At 40.2% G+C, this 14,169-nt stretch overlaps 1 protein-coding gene across 6 annotated transcripts in view; it reads left to right on the top strand.

Moving 5' to 3' along the window:
- ocrl (OCRL inositol polyphosphate-5-phosphatase) overlaps window positions 1-14,086 on the top strand; it is a 97,063-nt gene extending 82,977 nt beyond the window's left edge. The window contains exons 1-24 of one of the 6 annotated variants that reach the window (XM_079556091.1): window positions 2,374-2,793; window positions 3,185-3,263; window positions 4,173-4,264; window positions 5,150-5,185; window positions 5,557-5,670; window positions 5,884-6,072; window positions 6,157-6,394; window positions 6,757-6,915; window positions 6,988-7,089; window positions 7,157-7,271; window positions 7,351-7,467; window positions 7,543-7,724; window positions 8,021-8,132; window positions 8,221-8,330; window positions 9,306-9,441; window positions 9,521-9,631; window positions 9,740-9,905; window positions 10,074-10,309; window positions 10,858-10,881; window positions 11,412-11,531; window positions 11,917-12,001; window positions 12,128-12,255; window positions 12,344-12,455; window positions 12,532-14,086. In XM_079556091.1, coding sequence (XP_079412217.1) covers window positions 2,745-2,793; window positions 3,185-3,263; window positions 4,173-4,264; window positions 5,150-5,185; window positions 5,557-5,670; window positions 5,884-6,072; window positions 6,157-6,394; window positions 6,757-6,915; window positions 6,988-7,089; window positions 7,157-7,271; window positions 7,351-7,467; window positions 7,543-7,724; window positions 8,021-8,132; window positions 8,221-8,330; window positions 9,306-9,441; window positions 9,521-9,631; window positions 9,740-9,905; window positions 10,074-10,309; window positions 10,858-10,881; window positions 11,412-11,531; window positions 11,917-12,001; window positions 12,128-12,255; window positions 12,344-12,455; window positions 12,532-12,656 — 2,937 coding nt within the window. In that variant the 5' untranslated portion in view covers window positions 2,374-2,744 and the 3' untranslated portion in view covers window positions 12,657-14,086. Of the gene's footprint in view, window positions 1-2,373; window positions 2,794-3,184; window positions 3,264-4,172; window positions 4,265-5,146; window positions 5,186-5,556; window positions 5,671-5,883; window positions 6,073-6,156; window positions 6,395-6,756; window positions 6,916-6,987; window positions 7,090-7,156; window positions 7,272-7,350; window positions 7,468-7,542; window positions 7,725-8,020; window positions 8,133-8,220; window positions 8,331-9,305; window positions 9,442-9,520; window positions 9,632-9,739; window positions 9,906-10,073; window positions 10,310-10,857; window positions 10,882-11,411; window positions 11,532-11,916; window positions 12,002-12,127; window positions 12,256-12,343; window positions 12,456-12,531 lie in introns of those variants that run through there. The other 5 variants (XM_079556090.1, XM_079556092.1, XM_079556094.1 and 2 more) reach the window with 5 other exon arrangements.
- The last annotated feature ends 83 nt before the right edge of the window (window positions 14,087-14,169 follow it).

Below are 14,169 nucleotides of genomic sequence, written 5' to 3'. Positions count from 1 at the left end.
AAAAAAAATATGTATTTATTGTGTCTATAGGCAAAATCCTCAAAGACTTTATTCATCGTAATTTTTATTAAATCATGTAATAAAATGTCTTTAATTTGTGAGTCAAGATTTGTTTATTTGATCGAGTCTTTCTCTCTCTCTAAAACCCAAAAAATCAGGTTCAAAATCGAGGAGTAATCCTGGACTCAGACCTGAACTTAAACAGCCACATGAAAGCATTAACATCAGCAGCTTTTTACCATCTGAAAAACATTGCTAAGATCAGAGGAATAGTGTCAAAACCAGACTTAGAGAGACTTATCCATGCATTTGTCTCCAGCAGGTTAGACGACTGTAACGGCTGCTCACTGGCCTCTATAAACGAGCTGTTAGAGCTGCAGTACATCCAGAACGCTGCTGCTCGAGTCCTGACAAGAACCAGGAAATACAACCATATTAGTCCAGTGCTCCGGTCTCTGCACTGGCTTCCTGTCACTCAGAGAATAGAATTAAAACAGCTCTGCTTGTGTACAAGTCTTTTCATGGTTTAACGCCAAAGTACATCTCTGACATGTTACAGCCGTATGAACCATCTCGGGCCCTGAGAACTTCAGGGAGGGGTCTCCTGGTGGTTCCCAGAGTCAGGACTAAACACGATGAGGCTGTGTTTCAGTTTCATGCAGCTAAAATCTGGAACAGTCTTCACGAGGATGTGGGACAGGCCTCAACTCTAACAATGTTCAAATCCAGGCTGAAAAGAGTTCTATTTGCCCATGCATATGACTGAAAGTATCTTATATGCACTCTTGCCTTTTACTGTAATTGATTAATTTTATGTTGATGTTTTTAGTGATTTTATCTGTTTTCTTGTAATTTTCTTTTCATCTGTGAAGCACTTTGAATTGCCTTGTGTATGAATTGTGCTCTACAAACTGTAAATGTTGTGTCTTACAGTGGGTCTGGATGTTGTGCACTCTTTTACTGTTGTGTATTAACTTATTCATAGTAGGCAATTCAGTTCATTGCCTATTATACAATATATAGCCTACTTTCAAGTACCACCAAGCCTAGATCAAAATGAAATCAGGAGAAAACCAGTTCTTAGTTTAGTTAATTTCCACTATTTCACACATTGCATTTGTTGCTACATCAGAAGCAAGTCTTGCCAAAGGCGTTAAGCAACTGAAAATAGTGCAACTCAGCTACATTTTTGAAACAGTATATACAAAACACATTATATTTTAAGGTTGTAGCTACTGTAGAACATACCATAATTCAAAGTAACCCGAACCCAACCCTGATCAGTTTTAGCTGTTTCTAAACCACCAGAGAAACACTCGACTTCAGTTATTCGATTCTGATTGGCTGGAGGGTGTGTGATAATGTACACCTAGCCCAGTTAAATAACAGTTAAATCACGTTCTATATCAGTCCACTGCAGCTGCTTCCATAGTAACCATAAACAATTGAGTTGGAACTAGTTTCAGGTAAAAGCAGGGGCGAAAATTAGCATAATTGTGCACTTCCACAAATACATACTTTAACCACCTACCACCTGCCTAAACCAAATGCATTCTGTCCTCTTTTGGCTGTGTAACACCTCATTTGAAAGCTAAGACCCACAAAACTCACCTTTTTCCTCACGCTGTTGCTGTGTTGTGTCTCCTTTTGTATATTTCTTTTTCTTTTTTGTCACATTTTTGTTGAGTTTTTGTGACATTTTTGTTGAGTTTTTGTCACATTTTTGTTGAATTTTTGTCACATTTTTGTTGAATTTTTGTCACATTTTTGTTGAGTCTTTGTTACATTTTTTGAGTTTTTGTCACATCTTTGTTGAATTTTTAATTATTTTTTCTATCATTTTTTGTTGTGTTTTTTTTGTCCGTGTTTTTCTCATGTTTTCATCCTCTTTTTCTCTCTATTTTGATGCTTTTCTTTTTAGCTTTTACATTTGGGTAAAGCGCGGTTGAGGCGGGACTGGTGGCCCTCGAGCCAGTGGCCCTTCTGTGCTCTTCCAGAATGGACATATGGCCAGTCCGCCCCTGGGTAAAAGTGATTAAAAAGTGAAATAACTCCTGCCCTTGACTTAAAAAAAATATATAAACAAACAGGCCCCAATGAACAGTTTCAGTTCGCGGGACCATGGTATAAGCGGGATGATGCACTCCGAGGTGTCCATTATCAGAAATAACTGGAAGCAACCTCCGCGTCGTCCAGTTATTTCTGATAATGGACACCTCGTCGTGCATTATCTCTTACATAATTAATACAAATAAAGTCAATTATTCCAGGGGACCCTGATATGAGGGGGCCCGGGACCTCTTCTGCAAGCGGTTGTCATGTATTCTACACTCCGGACACAAGGTGGCGCTGTACACCTCATTATTCACGAGTGAAGTTTTGGGAGGCTGTCGGTGTGTCACAAACTGTTCGCTATGTACTCAAAACCCTACCTCAGATGTTCGTCTGCAAATCAAGACTTACTTAAAACGACCGCATTTGTCGTTTGATTTGGTGGTGTGGATATGGACAGAGTGACTTTTTGACAGCCTTGGACAGTTGGTTCCCGGTTCATCTTGAAGAACAGCAGCTGGCTAATGTTAGCATCCTTGGGCTAACCGCTAACAGCTGGGTTGGCATCCCGGAAGGCCGCCGCTGCACCGGGTGGGGATTTAACTTTCTCTTCGCACGGCTGGATTAGATCAACTTCCAATCTTGAACGCTATGTGTTATTATAAACCGCTATTTGTTTCGTCTTGGTAAGAATGGATTCATCTGTGGGCTTTGGAATAAGCGACGAGGTGTGCCTTGCAATATCCTTTTTATCATAAACCGTGTAGTTATTCCGATCAATTTAGCCTATCTTGGCTAATGTTAGCGAGGAATGTATTATGTTCACAAATATTATCCAGATTGTTCATTTGTGTGTAATATCACACACGTTGTGAAATTTTGTCACAAGTGTTAAGTCGTATTGTGTGTCGCTGTCATGTATTTGTGCAGTATAGTGTAATTAGCTTCTTTCTTTCTTTTTTATGTTGACATTTTGTGCATGGTTTGTTTGTTTGTTTTGCATGACTTTATCGCCGTCTATGCCTCCATGCTTACAAATTATTTAGGACATCCTCACTTTCATTCCCGTAACATGAAAGTAACATGTCACACATTCCCATGCCTGTCATGTTCCTTGATCACCTGCTCCACACAGTGAGAGGGCAGGAGCTGAGGTCTGGTCTGAAGGAACCCAGACTGCTGTCCCTCATTGAGCGCTGTGGGCAGTTTTTGTAAGTATCATTCTTCACATCACATTCACAGATTTCAAACACGCACTTTAGAGATCACTCTACAACAGGTTAATCATTTTAATGTTGTTGTTTTCTTGGTGCTTCATCGTTGTCCAAAGATTGTAGTGTTTAATGCTAGGTATGCCTCAGTTTGTGTGAAAACAAACCTGCATCTACTACCAACTTTCTCTGTGCACATAATCCAGAATTCTCCACTAAACTTTAGCCTGTAATGAGACTCACATGGCTGCACAAGCCCGTGCTTTACTAACCGTGTTAAAACTACTACCCTGAGGAGCTGTCATTGTGAGACTTCACTACATGACAGGTGGTTTTGTTTATTTTTTATTACTTAGGAGTAGTTTTTCTCTATTTTCCTTTGAAAATCTTTATAGTCTAATTGCACACACCACCATTAAAGGTTTGGTTGATGTTTCTCTGTATTGGCTGTTTTTAGTCAGGGTTGTGGACCGCATTGATTGTGCGGTGTTTTCCAAATTTGTAATATAGATTACTTTTGAGCAAGAGCAGTACAGCAAGTACTAGGAACTTTCTGACACATTTGGATCTGGCAGAGCTGAATCATTTTCCTGTTTCCAACTGTTATCGCAACCTGCTGAGCATCCTGCTTTTAGAGCACAGCGCTTGTTAAAAAGCACATCCGTTTTTTGCGTAACACATTTTGTAATGGTATAGCTTTAGTGGTGCCCTCGAATCCACTTATATTAACAGCTCTCATCAACGTACTTCAACTGCACTTTCATGTCGTAATAGTGAGCCTATTTTTAAATCACTACAGACTGCCTGTCGTCTGTAAAACTAATAATGTAACATTAGGCTCTAATAACTTTTTTTTCCCCCTGTGTGGTACTGTTTCTTTCATTAAATACTTGTGCTACTCTCTTTTAGATTGTGTGTGTTGGCCACTCCAGACGCTGTTGCCTCTCGACCTGTAGCCCAGCTTTCAATACCCATCAACGGCAATTTTGAGTTAGTTCGAGGTTGGTTGTTTTTTACTAGATATCACAATTTTCTTAACACATCGAGTGCCATAAACGGAAAAACATTTTTTTAAATTAAAATTAAAAAAATAATAATACTTTTTTAAATTATTATTACGAAAACCGACACTCTAATACACCTTATGTGTGATTTTGGTAGCTCTGTGATGAACAGAAGTGAAATGAATGACGGTCAAAAACTTGTGAAGAGTCACAATCTGGACATTTTATATATTTTACTGCGTTTCTTTTATTTTTATTTTTTATCTGAGGGGGCGTGGTGTTGCGAAGCGAACAACTGTACAGCCGACACTTCCCTCTCGCTCTCTGGAGTGCATTTGACAAAGCAGAGCAGCTTCACATGGACAGATCGAAACATTTGAGATTTTTACGATTTTAACGAGTTTATAAATGGTCAAAATCAATCCAAGGACGGCTGGGAAACATCCGCGTTAAGAATCTGAGAACCAGGCTTTTCTAATGCACACGCGATATAAAAAGCGATCGATAACCCGTGGTGTTCCAAAACGTGTCAACAAGGCAACACGGTTGTCGTTGAAAATTGACTTGAAACCAATATATTTAGGCATTTGCCTCTTCCCATAACTGGATTTCTCAGGAACCGAGGCATGTAGAATTAAACCTACGGAGAGCTGAGATTCTCGTCTTTCAAACGAGCCATAGCATGTGTCCAAAGCTATAACACAGTGGTGCTACAAATATCATGAACGGTCTGGATTGTTGGCACTCACCAGCTAAATCCCCAAAACAGCGCGGCACTCAATGTGTTAATATTGACTGCAAGTTTCAGATGATTTAGTAGTTACAAATGAACTATGGTACTATCATGAACTATATGAAATAACTTGCTATGTTTTTTAGAAGCTGAGGAAGCACTTCTAATTGATCTGTCTGTAAATTGTAAGTAATAATTTGCTATTGTGTTTTTTTAATGGGATGCATGAAGAATGTGGCTAAACAACCACAGAAATACTAGCACTGCTTGAACCAGTATTGTGGCATTAAAACTGGTACAGAGCTTTAACTGATACACAGCCACAAGCTGCTGAGCATGCCTTTTTATTTCTCACAAGTTTTGGGCAAGAATGTGAGCATGTGTTGCCTTTAGCCAAACGTCTACATCTTGACTTAGCAGCAGGCGCTAGTCATGTGTTACCATGGCCCTTTGGAGGAATGCCGCATTGGCGGACTGTAGATCACAATGCTTTGTTTTGAGTGTCTTTCCTTAATGTCTGTGTAACCTATATATGTGTGTGTTTTGTGCCTGCAAGCATCGGTGCGTGTACGAGTGAAGGGAGACAAAAGTCCTGATCTACTTTTAGAGCTTCAGGACGATGAGCGTACCCAAACCTTTCTCATACAAGTGAAGAGTGCGCAGGAGCAAGGTAAGACTGTCTGCACTCCAAAGTAGATCCTTGTTCAATTATTTAATTCCCAGTGTAACTTTGATCTGAAAGTGTGGATTTCACTGTTTACCAATTTTGTTATCTTACCTGTACAGCTTATTTTCTTATCTCGTTGGATGAATCTGTCCTCAGTAGACTTTCACACAGTCTGAATCTTTGGGATAGTGTTTGAAACTGTTTATTTGAATTTAGTTCAGTCTAAAGTTTCAAGGCCAGAGGTGATGGAGCCACTTGCACCAGTAGCCCCCAAAGGTCCAGTGCCAATACCTCCGCAGAGAGGAAGCAAGGTTTCGAATTCAGTCAACTCTGGAGTCGGCCCGCCAAGAAAGAACAGTTCTCTGCCCAACCTCAACCACTCTTCAGCTCAACAGATAAAATCGGGTACTTTTGTATATAATTCTCAACCAACAAAATACCTACTTTCTTTTTTGTTTCAAACTAATTTTTCTTTTTTTAAACCATCAGATCCTGTTTACGCTCTTGCCTCAGACTTTGGTTTTGAAAACAGCTTTAACGATGCGCTTAAGGTTGAAGAAAAGAAAAATCACCAGAATCGTTTGGTAGCCACCAGAGAGCCTCCCCCTGTTCCTCCTCTACCTCCCCGCAAGACCTCCTACGCTCCTACCAACTCTCTCCCTCCTGTCCCTAAGGACAGAGCCGTCCCTCCACAGACCAAAGACCTTTACACAAAAGCCAAACCAGAGTAAGTGGGAATCCTTTTTAATAGGGCCGCACAATTATTCACAATCAAGATCTCAAATTTAATTGTTGCAAATGACTAGTTTCAAATATAACGTGCCATGAAATGTTCTGAAATGCATTTGAATTTCAGTCCAATGTTAATGCTTATGAACTTGTTTAAAATGAGCCCTAAGAATTGAATCTTCTTCCCAAAACATAAATTGCAAATCTAATCTCAGTCAAAAGCAAAATTGCAATTACTTTCACCCCCACATCGTGCAACCCTACAATCAAAGCTCTATAACACGCTCTGTGATTTACAAAAAAAACATAAGTTTATTAAAGTAGTAAAACTTATTTTCCACAACTCTTGGATTCTGTCAGTTTTGACCGTATGGACCGATCGCCATCTTGGGGTGACAGTCCCACCACAAACACCATGAGAAAAGCCATGTTCTCAAGTCTGGCCAGTCAGCGAGAGTACGTCATCAAACACAGGCTGCAAAAGAAGGAGAGCGAATATGTGGACATGAAGCACTTTCGGTGAGCCTATGAGGTCTGCATCTGTTGTTTTTGTGGTTTAATGCATATTACTGATACGTCTTGATTCCCTAGATTCTTCACCGGCACGTGGAATGTGAACGGCCAGTCTCCAGACAGCAGTTTAGAGGCATGGCTGTCCTGCGATCCAGAACCACCCGATGTTTACGCCATTGGGTCAGTCATTTGTTCACTCAAGTTGCTTTCCTCTTAATAGGTAAAGGTATTCACTGTCTGTTTCTAGTTTTCAGGAACTTGACTTGAGCACGGAGGCTTTCTTTTACATGGACTCCTCTAAAGAGCAGCAGTGGCTGGAGGCTGTGGAGAAGAGCTTACATCCCAAAGCAAAGTACAGAAGAGTGAGTAACTAAAGCAACAAATGTACTTTAAGTGTGAAAATCTTTGTTTCAGTTATTACTCCATTGTCTTGTTCTCCAGGTCGAAATGGATAGACTTGTAGGAATGATGATGGTTGTTTATGTCAAAAAGTCACATTTGGATCACATCAAAGAAGTAGCTGCTGAACATGTGGGGACAGGAATTATGGGAAAAATGGTTGGTTTATAAATTATTCTCATCAGTTTTACCAAATACTCTTATGAATCAATCACGGCTTTAATTTGTTTGCAGGGGAATAAAGGAGGTGTTGCGGTGAGGTTTGTTTTCCACAATACAAGCTTCTGCTTTGTGAATTCGCATCTCGCGGCACACGTGGAAGACTTCGAACGACGCAACCAGGACTACAAAGACATATGTGCTCGCATGACCTTCCACTTACTGGAACACCCCCCTCTCGGTATAGTCAAGCACGAGTGAGTCCTCATTCATTCTTATTGTGGGTTCAGGAACTATTCACAACACTTGTTCTATTCCTATGGTATTGTACTGTTTCATACTAAGAATGTTTCTATTATTTCCTTAACAATTACTAATGGCATGACATCATTGGTGTAGGATCCAAATACTTTTTCATTATTCTAGGGTATATGGTGTCATCATTTAACTAGGGCTGGTAATGCATATCTACTGAAACCCACTGTATGTCCATTGTCCACAAAGACATTCCAGCTGTAGTTTCACACTTAAAGTTTGTTTCTTTCGTGTGTAGTGTTGTCGTCTGGCTCGGCGACTTAAACTACCGTCTTTTTAAGTATGATGCATCTGAAGTGAAAGAACTTATTGCTCAAAACCAACTAAAATCACTCCAGGATGTCGACCAGGTGAGGGATTGCATCAGCTGAAGGAATGGTTTGCAAAAGGAGTTGGAAAATGTGCAAATTTCTCTTTGTGGTCATTTGTGTTTCCCAGTTAAACATCCAGAGATCAACAAAGAGAGCCTTCACCGACTTCTTAGAGGGGGAAATTAATTTTTTGCCCACCTACAAGTATGACCCCAAAACGGATCGCTGGGACTCAAGGTAAAAAAAAAGAAGAAAAGTGGAATTTGTTTTATGATTAAGATTTTATGATTTGACATTATTGGGCTCATTCGTGAAACAAAGACTGGCGAGTTCAGCCTCTTCTGTGCTAGCACTACCACAACGCTGTGATTTTTGTCCAAACATGAATAACTTTCAGAATGCATTTCTAAACTCCCAATTCTGCATAGGGAGGAGTTTCTACGAACATTTCACAGTTTTCAGGCGGACAAAGTGGAGCTTTACTGTCACAGCAATACTAACGACAACAACTAGCCTGGTACTTCTCAACAACAAACTGATTTTGAGACTTTAAGCCAAATGGTTAAAATGACACCCAATCATAATCAACAAAGCTTATTTGTTTTTTTGTTTGTTTATTTGTTATTAGGATCCCCATTAGTTGCCACCAGGGTAGCAACTAGATTTTACACAATTACCCCTATGCTTCCTGGGGTCCTACCCAATAAGAAGAAGCATACATAATAAAAAAAATCCAAAGAACAAATACAAAACAATAAAAATAAATAAACATTACAATATAGTGAAAACCTCTTAGCATTAAAGGGATATTTCAGGATTTTTGATATAGGGCTCATTTCCTCGTTTTCCAGAGTGTTGTTGATTTCTGGAGATTTTTTTTATTTTTGTATTCATGCAGTCATTTATATTTGAAGAGTTTAGTGGTGCTAGGCTAGTGCTAGGCTAGTGCTAGGCTAGTGCATGTCTATGGTAACTAGTAGCCTGCATTAAAAACCCTTTTCAAAATTCCTCCAAACATATCTGATTTGTATCAACATTTGTGAATTTTCTTTTTTTTGTCTGCAGACATAGTTTTATATATTTTTATGAAACGCCCATAGAGACACAGCCCCTCCATCTGAAATTATGGCATTATATTCTAGAACGTGAGATGAGCTCAGCAGTACTGTATGTGCGGCCGACGGCTGACTCTGTGCTAATTTCTTTCCACAGCGGGAAGTGTCGTGTCCCAGCCTGGTGTGACCGGATTCTGTGGAGGGGCAACAGTGTCAAGCAGATAAAATACCGGAGTCACATGGAGCTGAAAACAAGCGACCACAAACCTGTCAGTTCCCTCTTCAGCATAGGGGTAAGTGTGTAAAATCCACTATTCCTGTGATATAAAGTGATGTAGAAGAAAGGAAGATAATCGTTTTCATATAAAACAGGTTAAGGTGGTTGATCAGCCGCGTCACAAAAAGGTGTTTGAGGAGATTGTTCGGGAAATGGACAGAATGGAGAACGACTTCCTCCCCTCTGTGTCTCTGAGCAGACGAGAGGTAAAAAAACATCCCCATTTGTTTTGTCTTACCAAGTCTCTTAACGATCCTGGTTGAAAACATTAATGAAGAGAATTCCTAACACTGCCTCCACCCTCACTCCTGCAGTTCACCTTCGAGAATGTGAAGTTCCGACAACTTCAGCGGGAACGTTTTCTAATAACAAACGATGGCCAGGTGCCTTGTCATTTCACTTTCATCCCGAAGCTCAATGACTCGCAGTACTGCAAAAACTGGCTCCGGGCCGAACCCAGTGACGGACTGTTGGAGCCCAGTAAGAATGATTTTTATACGTTTTCATAACATTTGAACTAGGGTGGCACAATATTCTGTCAAATTACTATGTCAATTTCCACGTCCAACAACCAAATCATAGTGCAATATCACTGAGCTCTTGCTATAATATTAATATGAGTTTTAAACATGCTGCCTTTTTGTGTAGGCGAGACGCTGGAGATTTATCTGGAGGTGTATGTGAGTAAAGACTCGGTCACGCTGCTGAACTCCGGAGAAGACTCGATTGAGGACATACTGGTGCTTCATCTGGACCGGGGCAAGGACTACTTCATCACCATCTCTGGCAACTACCTGCCCAGCTGCTTTGGCACGTCTCTGGAGACCCTGTGTCGAATGAAGAAGCCTATCCGAGAGATTCCGATCACTAAACTCATCGACCTGGTGAGAAAAGAAACAAAAAAAGAAAAGAAAGAATAATGAGTTACAAGCAACATATGAGCACGTTTTACTGATCTGTAAAGCAGCCTGTTTGCGTAGAGACATGAGCTAACCTGGCACATGTGAGGGACTTGCTGTGGCTCAAAAAAGAATCTAAAACAGGGCAGCGTATAGTCTTTCCATCTGTATTCATAGCAGGTCTGGACTGTCATGGCTACATGGAAGTTTCAGTGGGAGTGAGGCTCCCAAATTTAGACGAACCTATGCATTTTGACACTTTCATTCTGAAGTCTTTTCTCTTGTTGCTCTTTTATGACCTTATGTTGCTTTGAAATACGCTTAGTAATCTTAGTTTTCCTCTTGTCTAATTTTGTAAATGTGTTTTTGAATGAAGCTCAAGATAATTATCTTTTTTTTGATTTATGGCATCTATCATTTCTTTCTTTCACTTTTCTTCTTTTCTTTGTCTTTCATTTCTTTCCATCGCCCTTTCCTGGCTTGATCATTAATTTCCCACTCTGTTTGTGGTTGTGGGCTGGCTTCTTGCTCAGGGGGAGGACAGCTACATGGACAAGGTAAAACATTTACAAAATGTATACCCTTTAGGCACCAAATGGATTTGTTCACCTGAGGCTTGAAGTCAGTGCTATACTGTTGCAGATTTCTAGGGGTGTCATAGAAATGGAAAGCTGTGTACATGACATGAGCGAAGGCAATCTCACCAGCCAAGTTTATCATTAATCCCTTATTAAGATCAATCACTCATTAAGTTCAATAAAAGCTAGACTAACATTAACTTTTATCTAATACAGCCCATAGAGCGGATCATCAGAAACACCCGATACAACTCAGTTCCTCATGCCTCATGTCTTGCCATAGTACAACTCTAACCCGAGTTTACTGTACTTTCATCTGTCCGACGCTCTCAAAGCAGAGTGTCTCTAGAGTTTGGAGCTTAACTGAACATCCCTGTCTTGTGCCTAATTTTACACTCCTTGATTATGATTGTTGTGCAGTGGGAAGAGACGTTTATGAATGGACCAAAGAACCTGTTGATTTGTTGTGAAAGAAAGAAATGAAGCAAAATAATTGTGTTGTTTACCAGGAAAAGTCCAAGGTGAACTTTCTGATGGTGGACGGGGGAACTGGCGAAGACCGGCCTCTGAATATTCCTAAAGAAGTTTGGATTCTTGTTAATCACCTTTTTACAAAGTCATGTAATCAGGTAAGAACTCATTGGGAAAGTTGACAGTGTCCCACTCACACACATTATAAGAAAGGGACTGCTTTCTCCCATGCTGATACCGAACCATCTTTTCAGTGAATAGATTCTGTCATTTAGTAACACCGAATAACTTTTTAACCTCGTCAGTTTTTCCATCACATTTTTGGCCTTTTATTGTTTGTTTTTGTCATGTTTTTTGTGACTTTTTGTCGTTCTTTTGTGGCTTTTATGTTGCTTTTCCATCACTCTTTAGTCTTGCGTTTTTGTCCTTGTTTTTGTTGCTATTATGACGCTTTCTTCCAAGAAGCTTTTAGCTCAGCTTAGGTGGGGGTTGTGAGGTGAAGACTAATGCGTTATTATAATGACGGTGCTTTATGTTTCCCAGGAGGACCTTTTCCAGACTCCAGGCTTACAAGAAGAGCTGCAGAACATCATCGACTGTTTGGACACAAGCATTCCAGACATTGTCCGTATCCTGATTCATTCAGTCATCTGTCTATTTCTGTTGTGTTACACAATTAAGGCCATCCATTTACTGTATATTTGCCTTCAATGACAGCATAGCAAATGGTTATTCACCTTAACTGCTCTTGTAGCTGGCTGTAACCACTCCGTAGCTGAAGCACTGCTGATTTTCTTAGAGGCTTTGCCCGAGCCAGTGGTTTGTTATGAACTCTTCCAAAGGTGCCTGGAGTGTTCTCATGACAGCAGGCTCTGCAAACAGGTACGGGGGCATTTTAATCATGTCAGAACATTCTTATTATTATTATCTCCTCAACCTTTTTATTAACTAGTTCCATTTCCTCCTTCAGTTGATCTCTCAGCTGCCTCGGGCCCACCGCAACGTGTTCCGTTACTTAATGGCTTTCTTAAAGGAACTCCTCAAGCACTCCCACAACAACAACCTGACAGCCAGCCTATTAGGTACGGAGTGACTCCTCTTGTGTGGGACTCGGTGTTTCATTTCACACCCTGATATTATTCTGTTTTATGTTTTTAGCAACACTTTTCGCCAGTCTCCTTATCCGACCCCCACCAAAACTCGTGGGCAGGCAGACTTCTCACGACCGTCAGAAGGCCATCGATTTTGTCCTGGGCTTCCTCATGGCTGGAGAGGAGGAGTGAAGAAACAAGTTTTATCCGTCCTACTGCTGTGAGATGTGTGAAATTATTTAATTTATGATGCACCACGCAAAGAAAAGGAGATTTTCTTCTGTCACACCCTGCTTTCCCGAAAGAGTAGCGGTACTTTCAACTCTTCTCATCCTCATTAGTGACGTTTTGATCGAATCGCCTTCACCTTCGCCTGCTGGATACGTAGGAAGCACTTGTGGGAGTTTTCAAACAGTTGCCTGTGCACTTTCTGAAGACCGAAACGGACCTGTGCCTCCAGACTGAGAGCTGTTTTGTTTTTGTCAATGCTCATGCCAAAATGTGTTGTAAATAATGAGTTATACGAGTGGGGGAAACACTATATCTAAATGCTCATTCAATGCTTGGGTCAAAGGAAGCTGCTTTCTCAGAACTAGAATGAATATATTGATGAAATCTCTTGGTTGATATCATTTAGAACCGTGATGATTCTTAATTTTGACAATCACAAAACTTCTCCGAGAACTCTGTTGTCCACATTGTACGTCTAATTGTTATTTATGCATACTCTTAAGGGGGTCCACTCCTCGCTTGACGTTTCCCTTTTGCGTGAGATGTTTCGAGTTTTTATCATCGTAAGCAAAAACACTCTTAAAATGTTTGCTGTGGTTGTGGGTCATATACAGTACATCATGAGCCTTTCAAGTCCACTAACACACTATTTCCCCATTGTCCAAGTTGCTCTGTGGTGTTACCATAGCCATGTACATAGTGAGTATATCCGAGTATGTGATTGTATCCTGTTCGTGTTTGTCGATAAGACGCACTCATCATGACAGCGGTACTGTTGATTTACATGCTGGTTTTGTTTCTTGGTTTGTATGTCACCACAATTTCAAATACTAAATGGTCGATAGAAAAATAATGTATTTTGCTAATATCGCCGACATCAGTGCAGCTCTTTATATGTTTAGTCAAAGAAAAGTCGATGGCCTTTGAATTTGGGATTACTGTGTAATAGTTATCCTTTTGTATGTTTTAACGTCATGTTCCTGAATTACTTTTTCTGCTATGGTGCCTCTTTAATCACTACGCAGGAGTGCACAGATTTCTTAAGTTGTCTCCGATTAATAATACTCACATTTCTAAGCGCCTTTCTGGACACTGAAGGATGATTTACTAAACTATAAAATCACAAACGTAACGGATATAACTACAGACAAATTAAAGGCACAATAAATCATGGAAAAAGCCTGTCCTTAACCAAGTCTTGTAAAATTGTTGGGGGTGACAAGTCTTTGTGTTTTATGTGTTAAGGCTTTCAACAATGTCATGATCATTGTAGTTTGTCATTGTATCCGCTGATGTAACTGTGTAGTTGTTTGTTAGCTGAAATTACGGTACTCAAAGACTGCCTTGACTTCAACTTTTGTAACTTTTAATTTATTTACCAGGAATAAATCTGTATGACACTTTATTCTCATGTTTGTTCTCGTGAAACTGTGTATTTGGTATTTGTGACTTCATTGGTTGCACAGGGCTCACT

The sequence above is a fragment of the Gobius niger genome, assembly GCF_951799975.1.
Source record: "Gobius niger genome assembly, chromosome: 5".
Classification (NCBI taxonomy): domain Eukaryota; kingdom Metazoa; phylum Chordata; class Actinopteri; order Gobiiformes; family Gobiidae; genus Gobius; species Gobius niger.
The sequence above is the reverse complement of the archived record's forward strand: the minus strand, read 5'-3'. Positions and strand labels throughout refer to the sequence as shown.